General features: G+C 34.5%; 1 protein-coding gene across 3 annotated transcripts in view; it reads left to right on the top strand.

The window, feature by feature from the left end:
- Positions 1–24,553, top strand: part of CDH19 (cadherin 19, type 2) — a 52,194-nt gene extending 27,641 nt beyond the window's left edge. Inside the window, exons 7-12 of one of the 3 annotated variants that reach the window (XM_012725892.1) lie at positions 157–410; positions 6,265–6,386; positions 10,699–10,820; positions 19,464–19,581; positions 20,949–21,200; positions 23,180–24,553. In XM_012725892.1, the coding sequence (XP_012581346.1) occupies positions 157–410; positions 6,265–6,386; positions 10,699–10,820; positions 19,464–19,581; positions 20,949–21,200; positions 23,180–23,649 (1,338 nt within the window). In that variant the 3' untranslated portion in view covers positions 23,650–24,553. Of the gene's footprint in view, positions 1–156; positions 411–6,264; positions 6,387–10,698; positions 10,821–19,463; positions 19,582–20,948; positions 21,201–23,158 lie in introns of those variants that run through there. The other 2 variants (XM_004683962.2, XM_012725893.1) reach the window with 2 other exon arrangements.
- The last annotated feature ends 1,711 nt before the right edge of the window (positions 24,554–26,264 follow it).

Below are 26,264 nucleotides of genomic sequence, written 5' to 3'. Positions count from 1 at the left end.
CAGGGATTTGATATATAAATGCTATATAAATGCTTAATGGTTACGGTACATAAAACGTAAATCTGAATAACAACTGAGATTTTTTTTTCATTTATTACTGAAATTGCCTTGTATTTCTGAATTTATTTCTTCTGTATCCACTATATTTCTTTGCAGAAAGTGGATTTTGAGTACCAGAACCACTATCGCATTAGAGCAAAAGTTAGAAACCGTCATGTTGACGCACAGCTCACGGAATACCACGTGGAACCTTCCACCACTGTCATTAAGGTCCAGGTCACAGATGAGGACGAACCACCAGTTTTCCTCCGCCCGTATTACTTATTTGAAATTTACGAAGGACGCCCACATGGGTCATTTGTAGGCGTAGTCTCTGCCACAGATCCGGATCTGAGGAAATCGCCTATTGGGTATGTTCCCATGATCAGCACTGCAATAATTCACCCAGGAACATAGACTAGCTTAAATTTGAAATTTTATACAAATATAGCAATGATAAACTATAATATATACATTTATATGATGCTTACAAAATTGAAATAAGTTGAAACAGAATCCTACTCTTTATTGGTTAATATTTAGAGAAAGGCGATTAAAATATGCAAAAAATAGACGATGGCCAGCAAAATTCCTTACAATCCACTGTATTAGTTGGAATAAGAATATGCAGGGAAAAGGCCATTACGTATATATGAAATCGCAAATGTTTTGTTTCAAACTATGTAATTGCAATGAATTTTAAAAATTGAGAAAGCCTTTAAGGATTCCACATAAAGGACTAAAAAGGAAAGGAGTCCATTCAGAAATAAACTGTTGCTCCACAGTTAGGGAATATTTGCTACTAGAGTAGCTCTATATCCAAGTACTATATTTTAGCTTTTTTATTTCAGTTATCTGTGTAGATACGGGAAAACTGAAAACCAAAATCCGTTGCATGTTTTTTTTTTTTTTTTTGCTATCTTCCCTTGGTCATGTTTTCCACACCCAGAAGGCCACAGACCTATACAAACTTTGATGTGTATATTAAGCTTCTGAACAATGGATGCTCTTTGAAGGGGAAACTGGTTCAGGGAAAGAGTTTCTGTCAAATTTTGAGACTAAGGAATTCTGCTGCTTACTAAAATTCCTAGTCACAAAACTCTCCCTTCTAATCTGTAGCTATAGTTTTTATTTAGGAATGTAATTTTAGTAACATATATAGGGAAATAAGTAATGAATGAAAGTTTATATGCAACATATATCTATGGACACAATGATAAAAGGAAGCACATAATGATATATATGTGTGTGTGTGTATGCATATATATATATATAAAAGGAAATTGTCGGTAATATATAATTATAACTATATATAACTACATATATAGTTAGACAATTATTTTCCAGTATTTATGTTAAGATATTTCAAATAGCATATTCAAATAGTATTAATCTATTCATTATTCTTCTGAGAATAGTAAAGAATATATAATTACAAAAATGCTTTAATGATTAATTTGTTTATTATAGTATCTTGCATTATCATTTATAGTGTTGGAAACAATTTAAATATTTAATCTAAGTGGTGTAATTTAGGCGATTAATGGTGAATGCTTTGCCAACAAAACATGGTATGGTTTTTACAATCATAAAAATGATTGTTTATTGCAAGCAACAATGTTACAAGTACATGAAACAAATTAGTGTACCACACCTTCATAGTAACAGAGACCATGTGTTTTCTTGTATCACTGTTTGGTTACTTATTTTATGTCAAATGTTTTGGTAATAATCTTCAGCTTTATACTAAAATTAAGATTAAAATAAGATTTAAATAAGATTCCTTTCAGATATTAGGATGGCAGTTTTTGTTTTGTTTCTTTTGCATGTGGTATAATCTGATTTAAGAAATTTTCAAAGTATGTCTTAACAGCGAGTAAATGTATATGAGGTAGTTATGAACTTCAGGAAGCTGCTTTTTTTTTTAAATAAAATATCCAGAAAATATGGTAAATCATTTCAATTTCAAGTTTAGTTTGATAATATCTATTCTTTAACACTTCGTAGCACTTGCAGAAAGCAATGGAAATCATAGGTAATTGTGTTTTGTCCTCAGTTATTGTGGGAAAAATATACTAACATGTCATAAGCAAAGTGAGGTGTAACAGATTTTTAATGTAACAGATTTATTGGAAGTTGAACAGTCACAAACGCAGACCAACTCACAAACAAGATGAAAAAGTTTTTACAAAAGAATAATTAGGCCAACTATTAAAAAAAACAGTAATGCATAAAAGGAATGTAGGAATGTTTGTACATATAAAAGTTTTCAGTAAAATTTGCCATGTTAACAGATTTTTTTAAGTACAGTTATGTCAAAATGTATGAAAAACAATCTATAATGTTTGAAATTCATGCATGGTTTTTAAAAAGCAGTCCTCAACATATTAATAAATAGAGGAGAGGATTTGCTATAGTATCTACTAAAAAACATGCAATTACACATAATAATGACCCAGCCCTTCTTCCCTAAGAAGTGTAGTCCCTAAAGGTATATTCTTTCATCAGTCCAAAACAACATAATATTGAAGTCCTAACCTGAGTAATAAGCAAGAAAAAGAGACAATATATAAACAGATTGGAAAGAAAGGAATTTGGGGCATTTACCAAAAAATAAAAATAAAAACCTAGATATAAAGAGTGAGTTCATCAAAGTAGGAGGATACAAGATTGCTATGAAATTAAACAGACATTAAACATATGCCCCAAATTCTACTCTTCAGCATTTTTCCAAGGAAAAATTAAAATTACCTTCTGGGTGGAATTGTTTATCCAAAAAGCCCTGTTGAGGCTTGAACATGCCTTACTTCAGTTGTGACCTTATTAAGAAGCACAAACATAGTGGAATTTGAGCGAGGGCCACTGGAGTGAGGAACAGCTTCTGCCCTGGGCCAGGGTCCTTGAAAAAAGAAAACAGTGAGACTCTCCTGGAGAACACAGACAGATGCAATGGAAGCGCTTTGGAGTGATGCTTCTAACCACATTGCAGGGGCTACTGGTTATCTGTGTTTTCAAAAGTAAAAAGGAGTGAGTAATACATTGAAAGGGCCCAGCAATGGTGCTACCATTCCTGATGTCCAAGGCTGTTACTATTTAGGCAGTGTATACAGAAAAGTATTTGGTGCATTTCACAATGACCCATTAACTACCCAGAATAAATTCATGGGTTGAAACTGATATGACTGAGACAGGTCATTGTTTTTTTAATGTAACACATTTGTTGGAAGTTCAACAGTCACAACATGAAAACATTTATAATTAAAATAATAATAAACTAGGATATCATGTGAGGGTGTGGCTACCAGAGTTCAGTATCACTCAAACTGTCCTTCAAAGTTGAAAATAAAAGGTGTGTTTATTTATGATGTACATCACAATATAATTTCATAGTGAAGTTGTTCTTCTGACAAGCTAATTAACATATCTTTTCACACAGTTACCATTGTGCCACACTTTTAGCAAATTGCTCATATAAGTGCATGACAATGGCAGTTGTTGTAGATGTGTTTCATTAATGGATATTAAATTATCAAGATATATCTCTGAGTACTTTGTTAATTACAGAAGGACGACCTTAATCAAGTGACCAAATTCTTCAGGCATTAGCAGCCTACAATGAACATCAGTACCAGTTGATATGATGCCCAAAGAGGGCACATGTTTCATTGTCATTCTTGCCATACTAAGTAACAGTTTTCTCATGAGAAAGAATCAGACACTCCGAAGCGGATGGGCATTCTATGAAAATGAACAGTGTTCTTCTAAAGAGTCTAGGACAGGGGAGCAAGGAGACTGAGAACTGCAGAGACGGGGAAACGGCATGCCATGTGCATGTCTCATTAGGCGATTTCGTAAAATACAAAAGGAACTTTAGTTGAAAACTGGTGAGCTCCAAGTGTAATAAGTGGCTTTATTTTGGAGATCTAATATACAGTACAGTGTAACTTTTAGATGTTGTCTCACAACATCTAAAACGTATTTCTGGGAAGCAATAGATGTGCTAATTCATTTGACTATGATGTTTTCACAATATATAAAAATATTAGACCATCATTTTGACTATCTTAAAAGTTCATGGTGTCCAATAATACACACACACTCACACACACACACACATATAATATTCACCAACCATAGATCCATAACCATAAACCTGGAAAATACATAAATGCAAAAATCCCAAATATAATCTGTTTAGTGTGTGCATTATAGCAATTGATTTCTCAGTGTTTATACAGTAATAATACATGGCTTAATATTAGATGGTAACACCAGGAGAAGCTGGTGAAGACCATATGGAAACTCTCTGCACGATTTTTACAACATCTCTGTAAGTCTAAAATTATTTCAAAACATGTTTTTAACTGGGAAAATTACCAGTGGTAAATGCAGTTAAGGTAGATGAGATGGATAGCAAAATAACAGTTCTGTATTTATTTTCTGATGTTGATCTCCTATTTTTAAAAAAATAAAGGTAAAGGCAAAATATATCTTAGTGTTGGAATATAAATATTTTAATTAGCTTACCATTTTGAAATGAATATATGTATAATTCAGAATGGGAAACATTAAATGGTCAGAGCTATCTGCGTGATCAGAATCAGTGGTTCTAGAAAAGGCCAAAGGAAATAATACATGTTTCACAATATTGTTACGATCACATGAAGGTGTCAAGGTGTCTAGCATTTCTGCTTTGCCTGGAGTCCTGTGTCAGTTTTGCTTTATTTTATACTTTTCCATAGGGCCTGGATTTTAATTGTAACCTAGACTTTGCTTCCTAATTTTAGTGGATGCTTCATATTATTAGAAACTATGATTTCTTGTCTTACTTTTGACTGGTGTTAGTTGGGGTGATGTGTTACAGAACCAGAGTAGATTCTAATTTTTTTATACAAAATTAACTGTTAATATCCAAAATCTCATTTTGTCAGTAAATGCCTTAAGAAATATGATTATTTGTCTTTATATAAGTGAATTGATTACAAAGATATCTTAAAAGCAGTTTTAAATAGTTAAAACTGAACTCCTCTAAAGCTTAATTTTCTGTAATTTCTATTTTAATTCTTCTCTGAATGCCAAGCTCCAAATTAGTGTGATATTTTTAGAGACCTGTCAATTGAAGATTAAAATATTCTCATCTTTTGCCACATAATTATGGCAAACCTCATTGATGTCTCATCAAAGTCTTTGGGAATGTATGTGCAATGAGAAGTTATCACTGATCCCTAGCTATTACTCTTCTTTAATTTTTATTATTAATCATTTGCAAGCAGATAAGACATGCTGAGTACTTCAAAGACTTCTTTCATTGTGGAATTTGAGATCGTTTTCTAGACTTCTGCCTGACAGAATTTTATTACCTGGTTTCTTCTTTCCATGTGTGACCCAATAACACCTTAGATCTATCATCTTTTATATAGAGACTTTAGTTCTTATTAAATATTATCAAACTTTTTTTTTCCTTTAAACAAACAAAAACAAGCAGTGCTCTTATGTTACCTATAAAATATCTGTCCTTTAATGCACAGACTTATCAAGCAATGGTTTGGGGGGAAAAAAAAAAGTTCTAGCTATGTAGGCCAAGGAGTTATTAGTAAACTTTGAAGTGGGGAGACATTCACAAGCATCCCTTTTTACTCCTACTTATTTGGGCACTGTTTCATTTTACACATGGCATTTTGCCACTTCCTTTTTCAATTAATTAATTAATATATATTTTACATCATTGCTCATTTTGTGCAATGCTTGCTTTCTCCCGCTAGTGTAGTCCAATAACATCCCCCCACACACATCGCACCATCACCGCAGTCCCTTGCGCCTGTCCCTCTCCTGTTTTGACCCCTCTCCTTCCCCAAGCCCTGCACAATGGCTCTGATTTATAGTTGGCTGTTGGTTTTTTAAAATTTATTATTATCATTTATTTTGGCATTTCTTTTTAACCTAGTCATTCACCTGTTAAATGTCTCTCTCAGGAATGAGAATGAGTGATATGTGTTTAGATTTATCATACATCGATTAAATCTATGTCACCTTAGTGTTTATTTTCCAGTCTCCATCAGGGTGAGTCTTGAATATATGAATGTACCTTACTAAAAGTTATGCAACGATGCATTGATTATGCGGCACATAGATTTATTGACTTGTCATTGCTTAAGAAGAAGCTTGTGATATCACTGCTACACAGAGAAAATTATGACAACAGGAGGTATTTCCCTCTTGGTGCAGGTATTCTATCCCCAGAAGCAAGGTGTTCAGAATTGATGACAATGGCACCATCATCACAACTAACTCTCTTGATCGGGAGATTAGTGCTTGGCACAACCTAAGTGTTTCAGCCACAGAAAAATGTAAGTAATCACTTCAGTACCACATATGGTTTTGCCATATTTTCACAATAACGATATCCAGTGCAAAAAGTATACATCATGAAGAGAAGTAACAATTTGTATTATAAAATAAGTTAGGAGGGCAAAGTATACACATGGGGTTCTTAGGCAACAACATGATACTGCAAATTTAAAAAATCGTCAAGACGTGTGAGTCTTATTGGGTGATTATTTCATGCTATATATAAATGTCAGATCAGGGTGGAAACCTAATGTAATGGTGTACGTGATTTACATTTCAATTGAAAATAGAAATAAATAATGTAAAGTCATTTAGGAAAAAATATGAAACTGTTCATTTCACGTGAAGTCGTATATGCTTTTACAATACCTTATTGAATATATTTCTTACCAAATTTCCTCTAGCTGGTATTATTATAATTATCTATATATTTTCCAGTGGGTTCCTTTGAGGTTTAGAGTTTATTGGAAAAAGAAGGTCTTTTGAAAAACATATCTACTCTTAAAAAATAGTTATGGATGGAAATAAGTCATACATAAAACTTATTTCATGGGGATTATTCCCTTAGAACAAAAATTTTAATTTAGAGTAATATTTAGTTAATATCATGCTTTATTAAACTACTATTCAAATAGTAAAGCCAGAGAATGGAAATAAAAATTTTAAGTTTAAAATATTTAAAAATTGACCAATAATCAGGTTAAGTCTAATTGATAGACTGTGAGCTTATGAGGATGCTACTCCAGACTTCAAAAGTATAATTCCTGTATCTTAGGTCACTTCTAAGATGATATTAGAGATGATTTTAGAGAGTAGGGTCAAAATGATGCTCCAGTATATACTTTTAAATTACAAGCACATAGAAGTATTAAGATTCAAGTGAAATAAATGCGAGGAATATGAAAACTTTAAACTATTGGTTGTCTGTGCATCAAAAAAATGTTAATACATATTCAAATTAAATTCACAGTGTCATCTAGGCTGACAATTAAATCAATAATCAATAAAACCAGTTTTTATTGGTCTGAGCAGATGATCTCAGATTTTTCAAGTTGTAAAATCATCAGGATAATGTCTTCAAATTTACCATTCAGTTATTACATGATGCTATTGATTCAGACTGATTGGAAGAGATATAACAAAACGTAGAAAGTTAACAAAATTCTTACTAGTTGCAAGATTTAGTGTCATACAGCAGAGACCTAAATTTAAAATTTTAATCTAAGATGTTTGAAAGCACGTTCTTTCATATAACTAATTGTATATAGAATTATAATAATCTTGTTTTCTTGCTTTATTTTTTGAAAGTATTAAAACAGATCTCTTAGTCCTCACATTATGGAGCAGTTGGCTGGTGATATGTGTGTTTGGGGGTAGGGGGTGGGGATGGCTCTTCCAGATGCTTTTGTCCTGGATTGAATAGCTCTATGGAAACGCTACAGGAGGACTGGATCTAGGTTTTGCATTTTCCATTTAACTAAACAATAGAGGATGGGGGAGCAGATGTTACAAGGGAATAATGTTGCTGGCTATTGCAGTAGAAAAAAAAATCAAGGCTTTTGGTGTCAGAAAACACAAAGATGTTTATTCGAAAAGCAAGAAGCTTTTATTCATTGGGGAATTCTGAGAACAAATTATTTATAATGTCAGTATTTACAAAACTATTGAGTAAAGGAATTTAACTCAGCTCAAGGGAAAACTGGACAGCTTTAAAAAATGTGCTTCCTGTAAAATAGTTTGAACTATTAAAAGAGCATGCTACATAAAGAATGTAAATGATTATTCACAATGAACTTGTTTAAGTATAAGGTTGTGTTTCTGTAAGAGTGTATCAATTACTTTTGTTAAATTGGAAGTAGGACAATGTGTCTTATAACAATATCTTTAAAACTTATTATGTGTATTCCTAGACAGTCTTACATTTCTGAATGATTAGAAAAAATATAAATAAGTGATTGATATGGAAAGTTTTCCGGATAACTTAAACTTAATTTGACTCATTAATTCATCAGGGAGATATTCTGAAGATCGCTAGAGAAAATGAAGTGTTTTGATTGCCTTTTTATTCAAAACAGTGAAAGAAAATTGTGTCACAATGTGGATCAAAAATAGTCATACAAATATTTGGGTTGCAGGATAGTTGCTGTTCAGAAGTTAATCACTATGACAGGAATAGGTGTTTAGAGATGTTGTCAAGTAGAGAAATTAAGCAATTCATGAAGTCCTGTTCTTGATTCTCTATAAATATTTTTTTAAGAAAAATAATTTTGTGTGGAGATCTGATATTCCCATTATCATAGCCAGGTAGGCAGTTGCAGAAACCCACAAAGTTAGTGGGTTGAGTTGAACTAGTCTTTAAAGATGTCATTTTGAAAATACTTGTTTCATTTGAAGGGAAAGCTGGTTCGAACAAGTTTCTATAACACTGAGTAACCAAGGATCTTGCATTTCTTTTCTCTGCCTTGAATATTTTTTGGAAGCAAAACTCATTGTAGTACAATTTTGTAAGAGTAGTTGTTAGGGTCCAATATTTTTACTATCATGACAATGTGAAACCGATTGTTTGATCAATGAATTGTGCCATGAACCAGCCACCCAAACCATGGAAAACAGCACCACATAAAATTGTTGCAAACATACTTGTCTCATGGAAGCACCTTGAAGACTGTTGGTTGCCTAATAGTTTTGCTGATTGTTTTACCAGCAAATGAAGCTTATAATACTTAAGTCTTTCCTTGGAAAGCTTCCCAAACTAAGCACCAAACAATTTATCAGCATGCCAGCTATGTGAAGAAAAATACTAACCACTTTAAAATGAGTCTCTGAAGATATGTGTTTGTTTTGAATAGTCTTGCCAAAGGCTTAATTGGAGCTTAATATTAGACAGATTTTTCAGAAAAAATCATAAAAAACTTTAATGACTTTCTCACTAATTTATTTGTACCTGGAATGACTTCTCCATTTTACTTACTTAAGCAAAATATTGTTCTATGGTGAAAAATATGATGTGCATAAATTATTCTAATAATTAAATTGTAAAATATTTAGAAACATATTTTCATATTGTTTAATCTGTTTCACCCTGAATGTAACAAAATAGAAGAAAATCTCAAAATGATCATTTCTAATGGCATTGTTGAAAGGTCATGCATTTTTTTTAGGTAATAAGCATTATGCATTTTAATATTTAATTAATTGAAATTTGCCATTTGTTCAGGAAATGTGATTACATAGAAAACCTCATTGCAAGTCAAAAAATCCCCAACATGGTGGAATAATTAAAAAGCAGAACCAGAATATATGCTTCACAGGAAATCCACTAAGAAATTGCCAAGATAGTAATTGCCACCATTTTTAGACAATGTTGGGTGGAGAAGAAATTTTGCTAGGTTCTTCTTGGAGTACATTAGACAGGTTACTGGGATTAAAAAAAAAAAAGAAAAAAAACTGTATTTAGACAGGCAGATTCCAAAGTCAAAAGGCAAATTAGTGGTACATATTTTGAGTTAAGAAATATAAGAGATGCCTGGGGCATAGGGAGAAAGAGAAGAGGTTGACTCACAAAGAAGACCAGATGCTCTGTAATTGCATGTTTGACAGTGATGCTGAATAAGTCAATTTTCCCATTCATTTAGTTAGTTAACAGAGAGGTAAATTCTCCCGTAAGCCTGCAGAATGTCGATCGACCTCACTTGAAATAATAGACTTGCTAAAGTGCCATGTCTTGGAAAAGGCCATTTTGAATGTTTTGGTGAGGCTCCTCTGAGCATCTTGGGGAGGTCTAGCCTTTAGTGGTCACGAAGATTCAGGTCTGTATGAGCGTGTTCTCAAGAGAAGCAATCACTACCCTTTAAGTAGGAAGACACCATCTGTCATAGTTCATTCTACATTCACTAGGTAGTTGGGGTGACCGTTGTGTTTGTTAATTGGTATTACCCAAAGGAAAACTAAAATTTCCTTACTTTTATGACAAGTGGTAAGTATGCAGCTTGGGACATGGCCTTCGATGAAACGAGGTCCCTCAGATGTACTCCTACAGCTCCCGGATTTTAAAAAGGTGTCCACGTGCCTATCTTTTCTACATGCTCCTTCATCAGTTTCTGCAGGTGAAAGACACACATAAGTATTAGTTGAATTGAGAGAAGTAAAAACATTATTTCTAGGTTTTATTGTTTTTTTTTTTTTTTTTCTCAGATAGCTTTAATTCAAGGAGATTAAAAGTGTGCCACAGAGCCTCTGGTGGTATTCTCCCAAGCCTGTCCCAGCACAGCACTAATGCTCTGTGTTTTCATTCCCTCATTCAACTTGCAGACAACACTCAGCAGATATCTCAAGTCCCTGTGTATGTGCAAGTTCTTAATATTAATGATCATGCTCCTGAATTCTCTGAATACTATAGGACTTTTGTTTGTGAAAATGCGAACCCTGGTCAGGTAAGAACCTGCATAAATTGTTGATATCTGAACTATGCCACAGAACAATTTTTGCTATATATTCCTCCTCCTTTAAAATTACAAAACTAAGATTTATTTAGCTCTATTAATTATTTGTTCTTACATTGTGAGCCTGTGTATTTTAGATTCTTTTTTTTTTACAGCAAATATCTAAAATTCAAGTTGTGCACATCCAAATTTCTCCAATGTTTAAAAATATCTGCTAAAATTAGGGATTTAACAGTAAATATTTATTTCGTCAATAGAATAAAATGTTATATTTTGTCATTCTATGGAAGAAGTCATCACATTTAAATTATTTTTTATTTTAATTCATTATGATGGCAAAGATAAAGTAATATGTAAGTATAAACATCCTAAGAACAACACTTGGACTTTCCCTATAACTTAATAGTCACTGTGTCTGACGTAGCAAAACAAATGAATCTCAATTTCAAATAAATGTCACTACCATTTAAAAACTCTCTGTACCGTGACCCTGTGAAAATGATCTGGTCTATTGAGAATGTGTCTTCTATAACAAAAGAGGCGTGAGCATTTTTAAAATATTAATGTAGAGAAAACTTACTGATTAATTACATATAGATATAGGGGTATAACAGAATGAGTTTATAAACAAATACTGTAAAATATAAATTAAGTAGATGCTTTTATTTGATTAAAAAATAACAACCAAAATAAAGGGTAAAGGGAATTTGAGGGTGCTGAGTATTTAGTAATGCACCTTCAACACATTGAAAAAGAAAAACAATCTTAAGAATTGGCACCTAGATTATTCGTCACCTTCACCTCTTAAATGAATCTTAAAGTAACAGAACATAAAGCAATTAGATGTTGCATAATCACTAGATTGGCACATAGAAGTAACAATTTCCCCTTCTACCTTTATATGGACATCAAGATTATAAGATTTGTAAAACTTATATTGACAAATACTAGTGCAAAATGCTTTGTGAACATTATAAAGTTCATGATGTCAGTCTATGTGAGACCTTACAAGCTTGTTCTGTGTGAGTCTCACTGATGCATTTTTTAATGCTAACTATGAAAAATGGGGAGGGCAGAAATAAAGCCTTTTAAAGAAATTCAAAATTTTTTCAAAGCACTTCCATGAAGCTGCATATATATTAAAACAATCTTTTATTTTATACAGTATTTTCCTAGTTATCTAAAATACCATTTTGCTTGTTTCTAAAATAAAAGAACAACAAAAAAAAAAGCGGTGATGTGTTATGAGATATCTGTTTTGGAATATTTATTAACTATCCTATGGTATCAGAAAATAAAAGAATAAACTATTTTCTTTCCAGATAATGTTCATCCTTGACCACTAAGTGACCAGAATTTAAAAAATAAAGACATTATTGACCCAGGCTTCTTTAGAGAGAGGGAGAGAGCTTTCCAATGACAACTGTGTATATCTGTTTAAATTTAATGGACATGCCTCTTTTGTCATTTGAGAAAGAAATGAGAATTGCAAACTAATTCTATTCCTTCTATGCACTCTAGCGTTTTCCTTTGTTGTCGTCTGTTCAGTCCCATGTTTTTGAGAGACAAGTGGCCCTCCGTGAGGGTTGAATTGAATATTTGCTCTGCAGTGTTCTTCTAGGTACCTGTAGGCAGATTGGTATTCCTTATCCTTAGCTGAACATTGTGTGTTTCAGAAACCATGGTTTAAATTCAAATATGTTTCCTCTCATGTGGGAATGAAACATCAAACAACAGTAAACAATGATAGGCTGCCTAGTGCATAGCAAGCAGACTTCCTGCCAGTCATCCTCACATCCCACGTCAGATAGTAACCCAACCATGCCGGACACTGACCCCTCCTCAGGGAAAGGAAAAGAGCGACTCTTCTGTCCCACATTCCTGCCTTACAAGGATTTAGTAAAAACAAAGTCGTTTAGGAAAGATAAAGAACGATTGAATGAAACATCAGTGGGATTGAATGTGGTCGATGTTAACAGTAGCAGTGAGGAGTAATGCATGAACGCGAGTTCTTAAAATGGGGCTTATTCCAGTCAAGAGATTTTGCATGAGCTCTAAGATGTCTGCTCATTTGACATCGGTAGATACAGCCCCGTCAAGGTGAATTGAAGCTGAAGGTGGCAGCGGGTTATCAGCTTCCACTGGATGCTTGGAGGAACCTCCTGGTTATAAAATAAGGATAAAAAATTACAAATGCCAATATAAGCATATTATTGAAGACACTTTGTGGTTTTATTGAAGTTTTGATTTTCTCAGATATTTTTATGTATTCGGATCTGTTTGAAACAGATTATGTTGTTTCCTAAATCTCTGCAGTAATAATTCAGTAACTTGGATTTACCATTTTCCCTCTAAGTTAATTTCATATTTTATTTACTGACCAGTCTATTTTATTTCACAAATACTTTCTGCAAGATGATAAACTATCTGAATATGCAAATCAAAACAAAGTGAAGTAGGAGTAAAATTTAAATCTATATTTTATGATAGCATCTTCTCTGTTATAGTAGATTTGAGGAAAGACATATAGGTATATGTCTATGTAGACATATAGATATACTCAAATGTTCCTCTCTTTTAAGTTTTTCTGGAGCAACTGGATAGTCATAGGGAGAAAAAAGGAAAATTCCACTTAAACCTTACACACCTAATAAAAAATATATTTTAAAATATCAGAGATTTAGTTCTAAACATAGAACTACAACATTTAGAAGTAAAATCAGTTGTAAAACTACCAAACTTTTAGAAATAAAATGAAAAATTTCTCCTATGCGACTCACTTAGCAAAGAAAACATTCCTCGATGAATCATCAAAAGCTCAATTCATATGAGGAAAAACAAGCATATTAATTTTATTCCATTGAAATTAGAAACAGAAAATAGCCATTAAAAGATTTTTTAGAATAATTTATAGACTGTCAAAAAAATGTTTGAAAACCAAAAATTACATAAGGATTTATGTCTAGAATAAAAGGAGAACCTTTAAAATTCAGTGGTAAAGAGGAAGTAACCCAATTCTAATGTCAGCAAAGACATTTCACTGAAAGATTATAGCAAAGAGACACCTGAAATGATGCTCAGCATCATCATTTATTTGGAAAACGCAAATTAAAACCACATTTTGATATCATTTCATACCTACTAGAGTGGCTTAAATAATAAAAATCAGTGATGACACCAAATGGTTGAAAAAAAAAATCTTTCAGACTTTGCTGGTGGAAATATAAATGAATAGTAAGTAAATAGTTGTTTACTATGAAATTATGCATGCATTTATTGTACCACCTAATGCATTTGGACAGTGTGGTAAACTGTTATGCCAGAGAAATAAATACTTCAGCTCACACACAAAAAAAAATGCACACAGAAGTTCATAGCAACTTTATTTTTGATAGGTAAAATCTGAACATAACCCAGTGTCAGTCAATGGCTGAATGATTAGGCAACTGAGATACTTTCATAAAACAAAATACTGTCAGCCATAAAAAGGCACAAACTATTGACACACGCACAGCATGATGGTGCTCACAGGCATTATGCTTAGTACAAACAGCAATTCTCACCACCTTACATGCTATGCTCTGCGATTCCAATTACAGTACATCCTCCAAACGACAAAACTGTGGGAGATGCAGACCAGATTAATGGTTGCCAGGGGACAAAGGAAAGCATGGCGCAGGCGAGTGTCTCTAAAGGGCCAGGTAGTAAAGCAGCTGATGAGTAGTGATGTCGATGCTTATTTGTCAAGGTGTTTGCTAAATTTCCAACCTGATCAAGATTATTGTTAATGAATAACATTGATATTTTTGTTTTGAATAACATTGTTTAAAATTGTTTAACTCTGCTGTCAGACATTTACATTAACATGTGCAGGAACTTGATGTAACTGGAAGAAATGTATTTTCCCGTGTCCAGCATGGACGCAGCACTGGGCAGTGGTTAAGCAACTGAGAGCCAAGTGTGTTGTGAAGACCCTGATTCAGCCTGCTGCCTGCTGTGTGATCTTAGGGTCCTAACCCCAGTCAGTCTCAGTTTACCTACTTATACTTATCCACTTCATGGCCTTGCTGTAAATATTAGGAAAGCAATGCTAATGAACTATTTTTTCACATAGTGGGTGAAAGTACTTCAGACAATTTAGTGGAATGCATCCAACACATATTGTTTTCTTGTCATTTTCTCTCTCCTGCTTCTCAGAATATAACAGATAGACTTTTTGAGGGGGGACTCAGGAGATGTGCCTTGGGGTAAATATTTTTCACAAGAGCACTGCACAAATTCTTTTACTTCTCATCTGATTCATGCATTAGTTTGTCTTCAGGGAAAGTGACAGGTATGGATCCATAGAAAACTAAGGTAATGCGATATTGAGCACGGCCAACTTTACTCAGGTAGTTCAACAGTCATTTCTCTTTGTTTCTTGTATCTGTTGTGTGTGAAACAAACCCCATGACAGCTAGTGAGATTCAGAGTTTCCACTTCTTGCCAAATATTCAAAACAAGTTACAGACACCACATTTAAGGAGAATCAAATTGATGGCATTATGCACATATGCACACACACGCAGGTGATGTAAAAACACAGGGAAAGGTGAGTATAATCTAGCCGTGATCCATACTTGTTAACACTCTTGGTATGGATATTAAACTGGAGTCAAGGATGACATAACCATTGAGTTAACTGAATAAAGTATCAACATAATTCTCTGCACTGTTTCTAGGTTTTCCAAGAACCTGAAAACATTTCAAAATACAAAGTTAAAAAACATCATCTGCTGGAATAAAAGAAAGTACAAAAGAAATGTCAGAAAAATAAGAAAGGCAGTTAAAAGGGAATGTGTACTATTGAGAATTTTAGATCAAGTGACCTGCAAAATAAAAAAATAAAAAAGTTTGAGTTACAGCTAATCCCTATGCTGTAGTAAACTTGCCCAAAGGTTTCAAGTGAGATGGGACTCCAGATTAATTAAAATAGTTTAACAATAAAAAAAATAGCAAAATTAAATGCCTACACAAATAAACAACAACAACAACAACAAAAAACTAGTTATGGGTATAAACATCATATGTGAATTATTATTAAAAACAATGAAGGCATTTGAAAGTGGCAGCCTGAGAATATATTGTTTGTAGAAGGGTAATAAAACAAAATTTTGACAACTATTAAATATTCCCCATTAAATCAGTGTGTCAAGGATACACATTGAATTTTAACTGGATGCTATGAAACAAAATTGAATTTAAATTCTGGGTTACAAATAAGACAAGTCAGAACGCACACACTAAATATAAGACTAAAACAATGATATAACTCACACTGAACACAATGCTCAAACTCAATGCTACAACACATCTTTCAAAAGCAATGAGAATGAAATCCCCACTTTCAAACACTCATGTTAATATGTTCAGAAGCTAAGATCTGTACAAAAATCAAACAAGTCATTGAAAAGAAGGAAATATAGTTGAAAAGAATAAGATTATCTAGTACAGTGATTCCATGCAAATAAATAATTTCTAGAAGCCACATTTAACATGTAACATTAAAAACGGCAGGTCACTGTTCAAGTGGTAGAAAGTTGTCATTAGGATGATTAAGTTCTAAAGGTCTTCGGTCCACATTGGGCTCACAGCTAGTAATACTGGATTGTGTATTGAAAATTTGTCCATTGGGCATAGTGCATGTTAAAGGTTCATAACACAATCTAACAAGAATTCTTTAGATATAAATAAAAAAGGTGACATTAATTTTAATGTTTGACACAATATAGAAAATATTATTTTCACAAAAATTCAGTAATTAGGGATATATATATATATATATATATATATATATATTTACCTCATTTCCTACAGCCTCAAAAGAAACAGACAAATGAAAAATCATTACACCCATTATAGAAAACCAAAACACCACAGTATTTGTTATGTATTCTGGAGGAGTCTAGACATCGTCTTAAAGACCTACATGCACAAACAGAATTTTTGTTTTTGTTTTTAATGTTTAAATGTCCAAGGTGGGGAGAAGGTAGAAAGAAAATTTTCAGTGGTTTGCAAAGATAATAAATGAGCTAACATTTGGGCAATTTTCCTTTACTTTTGGTGAAAATAGTTATCATTTTTCAAATTAATGATTCCCCTTACCTTGACTGATACCAAATAGCTTTCCCAGAAGTAAAATATTAGTGATATTATAATAATATAGTATATAATATAATACATAATATAAGTGATATTATAAAGTACCAGCTTATATTATATTGATATCCATCAACTACAAAGATGTCTCCATGCAAAAATATTCTCTTGCCTAACTTCTAAACTCCCACGTTGTGATCCTGGTTTTCTTCTCCACTCCCTTTCTCTCTTGTGTCCTGTCCTTTTATTTTATTTTATTTTCAAATTCACTCTTTCATACACTTCTATCAAACATTATATTCAAAGGATTACCAGATCTTTCCTTACACCAACTCTTTCTTCTATATTGCAAGTTATACATCCACACAAACTAGAAAAAAAATGTCTACTATGCATCCTGTGGTTACACCAAATTTATTTTCATTTTTCCCTATTCCTAGAAAAATTACTGTACTAAGTTACCCACAAAAGGACATGTGTACACCTTTCTCTGTCTCTCTATTTTTTTAAGATGACTTAAGATTTATTTATTTATGCATACAGGAGTTGAGGTGCAGGCCAGAGGTATGGGTGATGAGAGGATTCACCAGAGACAGAGCGGGGAGCAGAACAGACAGATCCACGAAATACACTGTGGAGGGGAGCAGCATAAATAAATACTTTTATTAAAAGGACTATGGACAGGAAAACACATGTAATGAGTCAAAAGGAAAAGTGACAATATTATTTTATCCAGAGAAATAATTAAACATCTGAACTCTCAGAATTTTTGATAACATGACCATTCTTTATATTCATTTTGCTTTTGGTTTGTTTTTGCTCCTCAGAAATGTTTAACGTCTGTTATAGACCCAGATAAGTAGATTAAAGTAAATCATTCAAGACAAAAAATAAAGATTTTTCTTAGAATTTTATCTGGAAAAAATAGGGAGCAGAGTGTTGAAACTTGTACATCTGCAGTTCACCTGTGCATAGTTAGAGGACTAACTGTGATTAATTAAAATATTTGGAAAGATACATAGTCAAAGGCAAAATCCCTTCAGCGTGCTTGAGCCTCCCTGCATGAACAGGAGGTATTTCAGCAGCACAGGCTTCTGTGTCAAACAGAAAATCAGGTGTGAGATACATTGCTCCTGGTCTAGAAATTAGGATTGCATATGCTGACAAAGTAAATAGGAATTTTTACATCTAAACTGAACAAACACATGTAGAACGAGATTGTCCACAGTATGCAGGGAATCATCCCACGTACATCCCCACAGACAGTGTTTCTGTGAAGACAGTTCCTAATAGACATGCACGGTTGTACAGCAAGCACTTGGACAAACTAAGATGTGCAGTCCTAAAAATGGATACTCAACGTTATGAGATCTCCATTTTCTCGACAAAAAACAAGAATGTTGCCAAGCCAGGGTTTAGAACATGGCCCCAGCCTAGGCTTAAACCTGGCAAAACGCAATCACAGGATAACCCCAAATCAAAGCCTTGCCCTAATACAATGCATGCTTGTTATTTAGCCATAGATTGAATGGTGATATTTTATTTGGTTATTTAATTAGCACCACATGATTATGATTCAATTAGGAATGTGTGATGAGGGAAAAAATGATGCAGAGAAATAATGTGCAAATCACATTAGTTTCACAGGCTCCTTATGCACCTGGAGAAATGTAGGCTTTGAAGTATAACTATAAATTTGGGTCTCTCATCTTGAAACTAAGGATATTTTTGTTTGACACATTGTTAAAAGCACTTTAATTCCACAAAATTCAAAACAATAACTTCTATAATCAATTTACTTTAATTTCCAGAATTAATCACAATCTCACTGTGTGTTCTTGACAGCGTCTCTCTTTTTTGACAAGAAGGAACTACTTGACTGACACATTCATGTCTTGAAAGAAGAGAATTAATTGAGAACTGATTTGTTCATAACTGCATTGCTTCACATTTTTTATGATCTGAAATAGGAAGTTATTTGATGTGAAACGCTCTTCCTATAATCCGTATGGATCAGAGGAAATCACATGTATATTGCCCCTAAACTTTAAATGCATTATTTCCTCAAATCAATTAAAAAACTCATTACTTTAGCAAATACTTTAGTAAGCTTCTAATTCTACTACAGTTGTGCTCTCAATATATGCAGGAAATCACAGTGGCTGGAATCCAGATAAGAAAGAAATAAGGAGGGGTGAAATCTAGGCAGATGCATAAAAGATATCTTAATTCAAAACAATGGACTTTGAAAACTAGGAACAAATATAGCTATGGAAGCCATCTGATCTTTCAGAAGGAATTTATTTTGTAATTTCAACATACTTGCTTTGAAACAAGTCAGTAAACATGAGAAGATATTGTAATATTCACAAATTTTTAACAGTTATCTTTTGTAATGCCAATGAAGATTTTGGTAAACCAATTCTAATAAATGCTAATGATAAAAATAACAGTGACATATTTCCTGAATAAAAGGCAACTATCATTGTTTTATAGGTAATTCAGACTATCAGTGCAGTGGATAAGGACGCATCCACAGAAGAACACCATTTTTACTTTAATCTGTCAACAGAAGACACAAATAACTCAAGCTTCATAATCATAGATAATCAAGGTAATGTCCTCACCTAGTGGGTTTTGGACACTCTTTGAGACTCCTGTCTGATTTTCAGAGACCTGGTGTTGTTTCCTATATTGCTCCTGCTCCATGACAATGCTGAGGACAGGGAGGGGTGGCAGTGAACATGGAAACTCATCCCAAGGTTAAGTGCTAAAAGTGCTGGCCCCGTGACTCACTGAAATTCTTTCAATTAGAAACACCTTTTTAAATCCTCACTTCTCAGCCATGTAAAGTTCTGAATGACCCTGAGTCTATAATGACAGAGCTGCACGATGGTTTCTTTCATAGTCTCATGTAACTCATCTTCAATCTCTGTCTGGGGCAGACAACAATATATACTCAATTTATAGTCATGGTAGCTTGATTGACTCAAAGGAATGTGGAGTCATTAATTAGGAGTTACAAATATATAAAATTGGTTTAAGAGTCCTTTTTCCTTCCAAATGAAATGATTTCATCAAGTGGAAGACAGTGTTTTAAAGGATTTTGTTGGAAGAGAAAGAATTTTTTTTTCACCTTTTACAAAGAAGTGGATTATATGTTATGCACAGTCGTTATTTTTCCTTTGCTTTAGTGAAAAACTTTGGCCATATAAATTTCTATTTTAATGTTGGCATGATTTTAATTATATCTCAGAGATAGGATACAGCATTGTGTTTATTACCTAAATATCTCTGATCCAAAAGGTTACTTAGAATATTTGGGAATTCAGGTAAAACTAATCTAAAATAGATTGAAATAAATATTGTTCAGAATATTCTCATGTTCTGCTGGGTGAATCAGTACCACTAAAGTTGAATGATTTTCGGAATTTTAAGCAGAAAATGAGTTAATAAGATCAATGTGAAATGAAACATCTCAGTAGGATCTTCCCAACAAAAACCATTTTGTCTCAGCCGATACAGAATTCAAAATCACTTGCTGTGATAAGTAGATAACTTTGAAAATATTACATACTAACTTACAATTTTTGTGAAAGTAGTGTGCTCCTATTAGAAAAAATATATATATATACTATTGGAAGTAATTAACCCAAATGAAATTGATACTGTCATTATCATTTTAATGCTCCGACCCCTATAATTTATTGATCCCTGATTTAAAAGCATTTTGTATTCTACTCTGAGCTTTCCTGTTTTATCAAAAAACAGTTGGGTCATTTATATAACTATCGAGTTACACAGTTAGCCTACATGAAAGTCACGGATGACTTTTTGTGGCTCTTCTATCATTTTATAAGAATGTTTTCTCCCTATTCTTTGACCTCACTGATAGGATCATGCTGTCACCTCTAGTATGTAGGACTGGCGTGGATTTCTTTTATATTATTGAAAAACTATGCACATGGATTTTTGTTTTAGATAACACAGCTGTCATTTTGACTAATAGAACTGGTTTTCGCCTGCAAGAGGAGCCTATCTTGTACGTCCCCATCTTAATCGCCGACAATGGGATCCCCCCACTCACAAGCACAAACACACTCACGGTCTACGTCTGTGATTGTGACGCCAGCGGCGGTACACAGACCTGCAGTAAGGAGGAGCGGCGGCTGTCGCTGGCTTTCAGGACAGAGGTCATCCTCGCTGTTCTGATATGCGTTATGATCATATTCGGTGAGTAGTGCAGGGATGGACATTTTCATTGTGAAACTTTCGTTCAAAAAGGGTGATGAAAATCGAAAGTGCTGATTCCGTGATAGCTGTGTGGTGTGGGTTTGTGTGTTTATTTGCTTAACTGGTCTTCTGAATGGGTCACAATTCGAGACCCAAGTGGAATGAAATGGAAAGTAGAGTGGGTGTGCATTACAAGCTGAAAATCAAAGCCCTTTTCTATGTCGCATGAGTATGTGAGAATGTGTGCGCTCCTCGGCGTAGGAACGTTCTGATCCAGCCCTGCATAGTGCGACATAGATACATAAAGGCTGGTGATGATCATAGTGAGCTTCCGATGGAGGAGTGCTTCTGGCGGCCCAGGAATTATACAATTTGAATCTCATACTAACTGATGAAATAGCCATGCTTACCACCTGCATTTCTGGATGAAGAAAGTGAACCGAGACATACACGGGTCCTGTCGCTGGAAATGAGGTGCTGCGCTCCGTGACGTGGCACAGCCCTCTTCAGCCCTGTTCTGCACCAGAGCTCTCTAGCAAAAACTGTAACGTTCAGAAACTTAACTTAACCGCAGTGCTGCACACAACAGCCATCTTGGTCAAAGAGCTCCGTTTTTAGCTTGCTGCTGTTTTCTCAAGCAGATTTCAGTTGTGCTCACACTGCAATAAGAAAAATAACCCCCAAAATGTGGTATTCAGACCTGCGAGACTGGAAATGACTCCTGTAGCATGAGCTTTCCCTTCTCGAGGTGCCAGTCTGTGTCGTCTCCAGCTCGCCTGCTTCCCTTGCCATTTCCCATCAGGCAGCACAACTCAGTGAGTGTTGAGAGCAGCTGCAGCCGGTCTTGGAGCTTCAGATGTTCCGAGTTTTGCTCCCTTCCTGTTCAGTCATATGCCTCAGATGGGTTTTAAACACAGCGCCTCAATTCTAATATGATGACTTTATTGGATTTAAGAGCGCTGTTTCACTACGTTTAAATGTACGTTTTCTATAAAACAGTGTCTCATCTATTAATTCACATGATAACATTAAGAACATTGGCTGGTGTTTGTTTCAAATCCTATAGATGAAATTCTGAGTAGCTAGATAAGATTTGAGGTTGACTGAGTGTAATCTTAAATACATGCACACACATTTTCCTTCGGAATACAATGCTATGAAATTTCTGGTTCTATAAGTTATTAAAATCATTTAATTTAACAGAAATGACTTGTGTACATATCAATGTTATGATTCGATGCCCGGAGGTTTAGAATTTGCAAACTTAATGAGGTATTATAGGTCACAGGTTCAAAGATACCTTTCACTCTCGAGCTGTGTGATTCTGGGAAAGTCACCTAACATCTCTGTGCTTCCATTTCCCAATCTTCAAAGGAAATGATACTACCTGGGTATCATTGCAATTGAATTAGCGAGTGAAACCTTTCTAAAAATGCCTGGCACATACTTTGTGATCACTGAACACTATGTAGTCGGAAAATGTAGTCAGAAAATAATAATACCACATTTGCTTCAAAGGGGAATGTCAAAGTAGTCCGTTGCGTTTAAATTCTATTAACATCGCTCATTGGTTACTAAGATTGACAAACGCAGATTGGTTGGAACATGTCCCCTTATTCTACCATGTCTTATTTTCAATGTTAACAAATATAAAATTTTAGATTTCAACTTGATTATCCCCCCCCCAAAAAAAAAAACAAACAAACAGCTCATTACATGTTTGTGTCTTTTTTCCTCTCTAAAGCATCATCCTGAAAGACCGCTGTACTTAACGATGCTCTTCAAGCCCCCTGACGCTTTCAGGAGCAAATACAGCTTAATGTCTAATAAATTCTATTTCTTGAAGTTTGAGCAAAAACGAGAATCACTGACATTATAATGAATAATGTAAGCTATGCTTTATAGGCAACAGTCTACGCCACATGCCAATTAATATTCTGGTGTGCTTTCTTGGTCAGGGTTTGTGTTTTTGATCCTAGGGCTGAGACAAAGAAGGAAACAGACTCTGTTTCCTGAGAAAGGGGAAGACTTCCGGGAGAATATATTCCGGTACGACGACGAGGGCGGTGGCGAAGAGGACACGCAGGCCTTCGACCTGGCACAGCTGCGGAGGAGCGCGCGCGGGCGGGAGCGCCGGGCGCGGCAGGGCGCCTCGGCCGAGCTCCGGAGCCGGTACCGGCAGTCCCTGCAGGCGGGCCCCGACAGCGCGGTCTTCCGGGCGTTCATGCTGGAGAAGCTGCAGGAGGCCGACGGCGACCCCGGCGCCCCGCCGTTCGACTCCCTGCAGACCTACGCGTTCGAGGGGACTGGGTCCTTGGCCGCGTCCCTGAGCTCGCTCTGCTCTGCAGTCTCCGACCGGGACGAAAATTATGACTACCTGCATGAATTGGGGCCTCGCTTTCAAAGACTAGCGTACATGTTTGGTTCCGCCACGCAGTCAAATAATTAAGGGCTGCAGCTTCGTACGGTTGCAAAGCGCTCACAGGTGTTGGGGCCCTCCGGTGCGTTGGTGAGAGGTGTGATCCAGCTCTCTGGGGGGAAAAAATGATTTCTCGATGACTGGTATCGGCTAATTTCCTTTGAGAGATGCTGATGATCAAGGCTCAGGGGCTGATGGCTGCCAACTCTGGCACATCACGGAAATATCCCTCGGCCTTTCTCTTTCTTTTTTATTATTATTTTTTAATACCATTCTATACACATCTCCAAGAAAAAAAAATGAATGCTGAAATCGAAAAAGGCGCTGAATGAAATCATCTCTTTTTTTTTTCATTTTTACATATTCCAAAAGTGAAATATGATTATGGATGTGAAGTTTTTGATACCATACAGAGAGATAACACTCAGCAGAAAAAAACCCGGGATGGTCTGGATGACTACATAAAACTTTTTTAAAAGACTTCATTTTTATGAGTACGTTTCTCACTGAGGCTGTCGGAGTCATTCAAGTTGCTATTTCAAAATCGTTACCAAGACTGCATATTAAAATATTTCCTATTTGGATAGACATTTGAAATATGCTAATTAATGATAGAGTGTAAATGTGTGTTGTTTTGCTATTGTAGCTTTGTATTAAAAAGGGACATGCACATCTATTTAGAAATTTTTCATAAATTATTTTCGTATGTAACCACAATATATTTTTATCATGTCATAATACAGTGACAAAATGCATGTCAACATTTACTTATTAAATCAAAACCTTATAAAAATGATGAAAAGTGTAGATGCTTTTAAGTTAATTTTACTTCTACTAAAAGTGAGAGGTAAGTGAAAGGAATACTGGATTCAAACTTGGATTAATATTCATCCTAAATACTATGTGAATGCATTCTTACCACACATAGCAAAAACATATACATTCCTCAGTGTCATTTTTATTATGGAGCATAAAATTAGGTGCAATAGTTTTTCTTTATTGTAGTATTATGAAGGAAGTATGCTAAGCTGCTAAAGATAAAACTTTATAGTGACTAGATAATAAGATAATAAACCACTTTAATCAAACTTTTAAGGGTGATCCTTATTACCCTATTCAAACCAACGTGAGATTCAAAATTCAGTGTTTGAACAGAACTTATGTGAATACAGGATTGGTTGATATGTTTGTTTTTTATTAGTATCATGTAGAGCTGAGCAGAACAAAATGGCCACCTGTGTTTAAAGCAGCTCTTAAATAATTTTGAGTTAAAGCTGAGTAGTTGAATACTACAGTATTTTTTTCTCTATATTTTGAAACAGAAACATTTATCCCATGAATAGAAGAAATTTTCATCAATATCAATCACGTGTCACCCTCTTTGCAAACAGATGACATCACTTTACCAAAGCCCGACAGAATCAGACTCGAAACACAACAGTTAGGAAATAGATGAGAGGGTACAAGTTGTGATAACTTCTGATATAGTCGTATTCTTTACTTAGGGACAAATAAAAATAAACAAAATAAACTTTGGAGTGAGTCAAAATTTCAAGTAAAAAAGAAACGTGCTAATTGAGAGAATATTTATTTGTCATGTTGGCATAAAAATAGTTAAATTAGAGATCGTTTCATGAATTCCACAAGATATATCTCCCTGTAATAAAGGAGAACTAGAAATTGTGATAAACAGTAGTTGATCCAATCTTTGATCCAATTCTTGACCAACAGTAGTTGGACTCTTTGATCCTTGAAGACTAGAGAAAAAGAAATAGCGATCGGCAATAAAACGGAGTCTTTTGTGGGTGTTGCTGATTCTGTCATGGACAGTGAACAGCTTGTAAATGTGAAGGATCCTGTATGAAATGGCACGTTGACACAGTTTAGCTACATCAACAGGCTTCTTATTTCTAGTACGAGTAAACAGATATATTCAAATAATTTTGACTGATCTAATGATAGAGCTTAACATGAAGATACATGAAAAAAATAGAGGTTGCATATCTGTTTATCTAAAAGTGTCCTTTAAAACTATCAAAAATAATCTGATTTTGGTACAGAAGTTGCATTTACCTAGAACTTATACTTTGGAATATTTCAATAACTATTTTGTCTTTTTTTCTAGTAACATAGGTGTTGCAAGAAAACAGATATATCCTAAGGTAAAAACATGATATTAAGATCTGATTTCAATGATTTTATTTAAGGCTAGATCAACACAAATATTTATGAAAATAGCACCATTTCACATTAATACCTACAGTACTTAACTACACCCTGAGTTAACTTTCAGGTTGTATGTAAGCCTTACACAGTAATGGCTGAAGCAGGCAAATATTTCGCCCTTTACAGGAATCAGAACTTGCTGGCAATAATATCTGTCGCCCAGCATACGGGCTGAGGTCTCCCAGATCTGAGTTTGAATCAGATGATATTTGAAGTATCTGTGCAAATTTGGTCAAATTACCTAATCTTTGTGAGCATTCCTCTACCACATGTGAAGTGAGGTCCACTCAACCTGTTTCACATGATTGCTGTAACCCAGCACAGTCCGAACCTGCCAGAACAAAGGCTCCATAAATGACAGTCTGTCCTTTGTCATCATGGCTTTTGTTGCCATTCAGTGGGAACATGCAGTTCCCTTC

This window comes from Condylura cristata, unplaced genomic scaffold (genome assembly GCF_000260355.1).
Source record: "Condylura cristata isolate star-nosed mole 26May11 unplaced genomic scaffold, ConCri1.0 scaffold00016, whole genome shotgun sequence".
Classification (NCBI taxonomy): Eukaryota; Metazoa; Chordata; class Mammalia; order Eulipotyphla; family Talpidae; genus Condylura; species Condylura cristata.
Note: the sequence above shows the minus strand (reverse complement) of the source record. Positions and strands in the feature narration are given on the sequence as shown.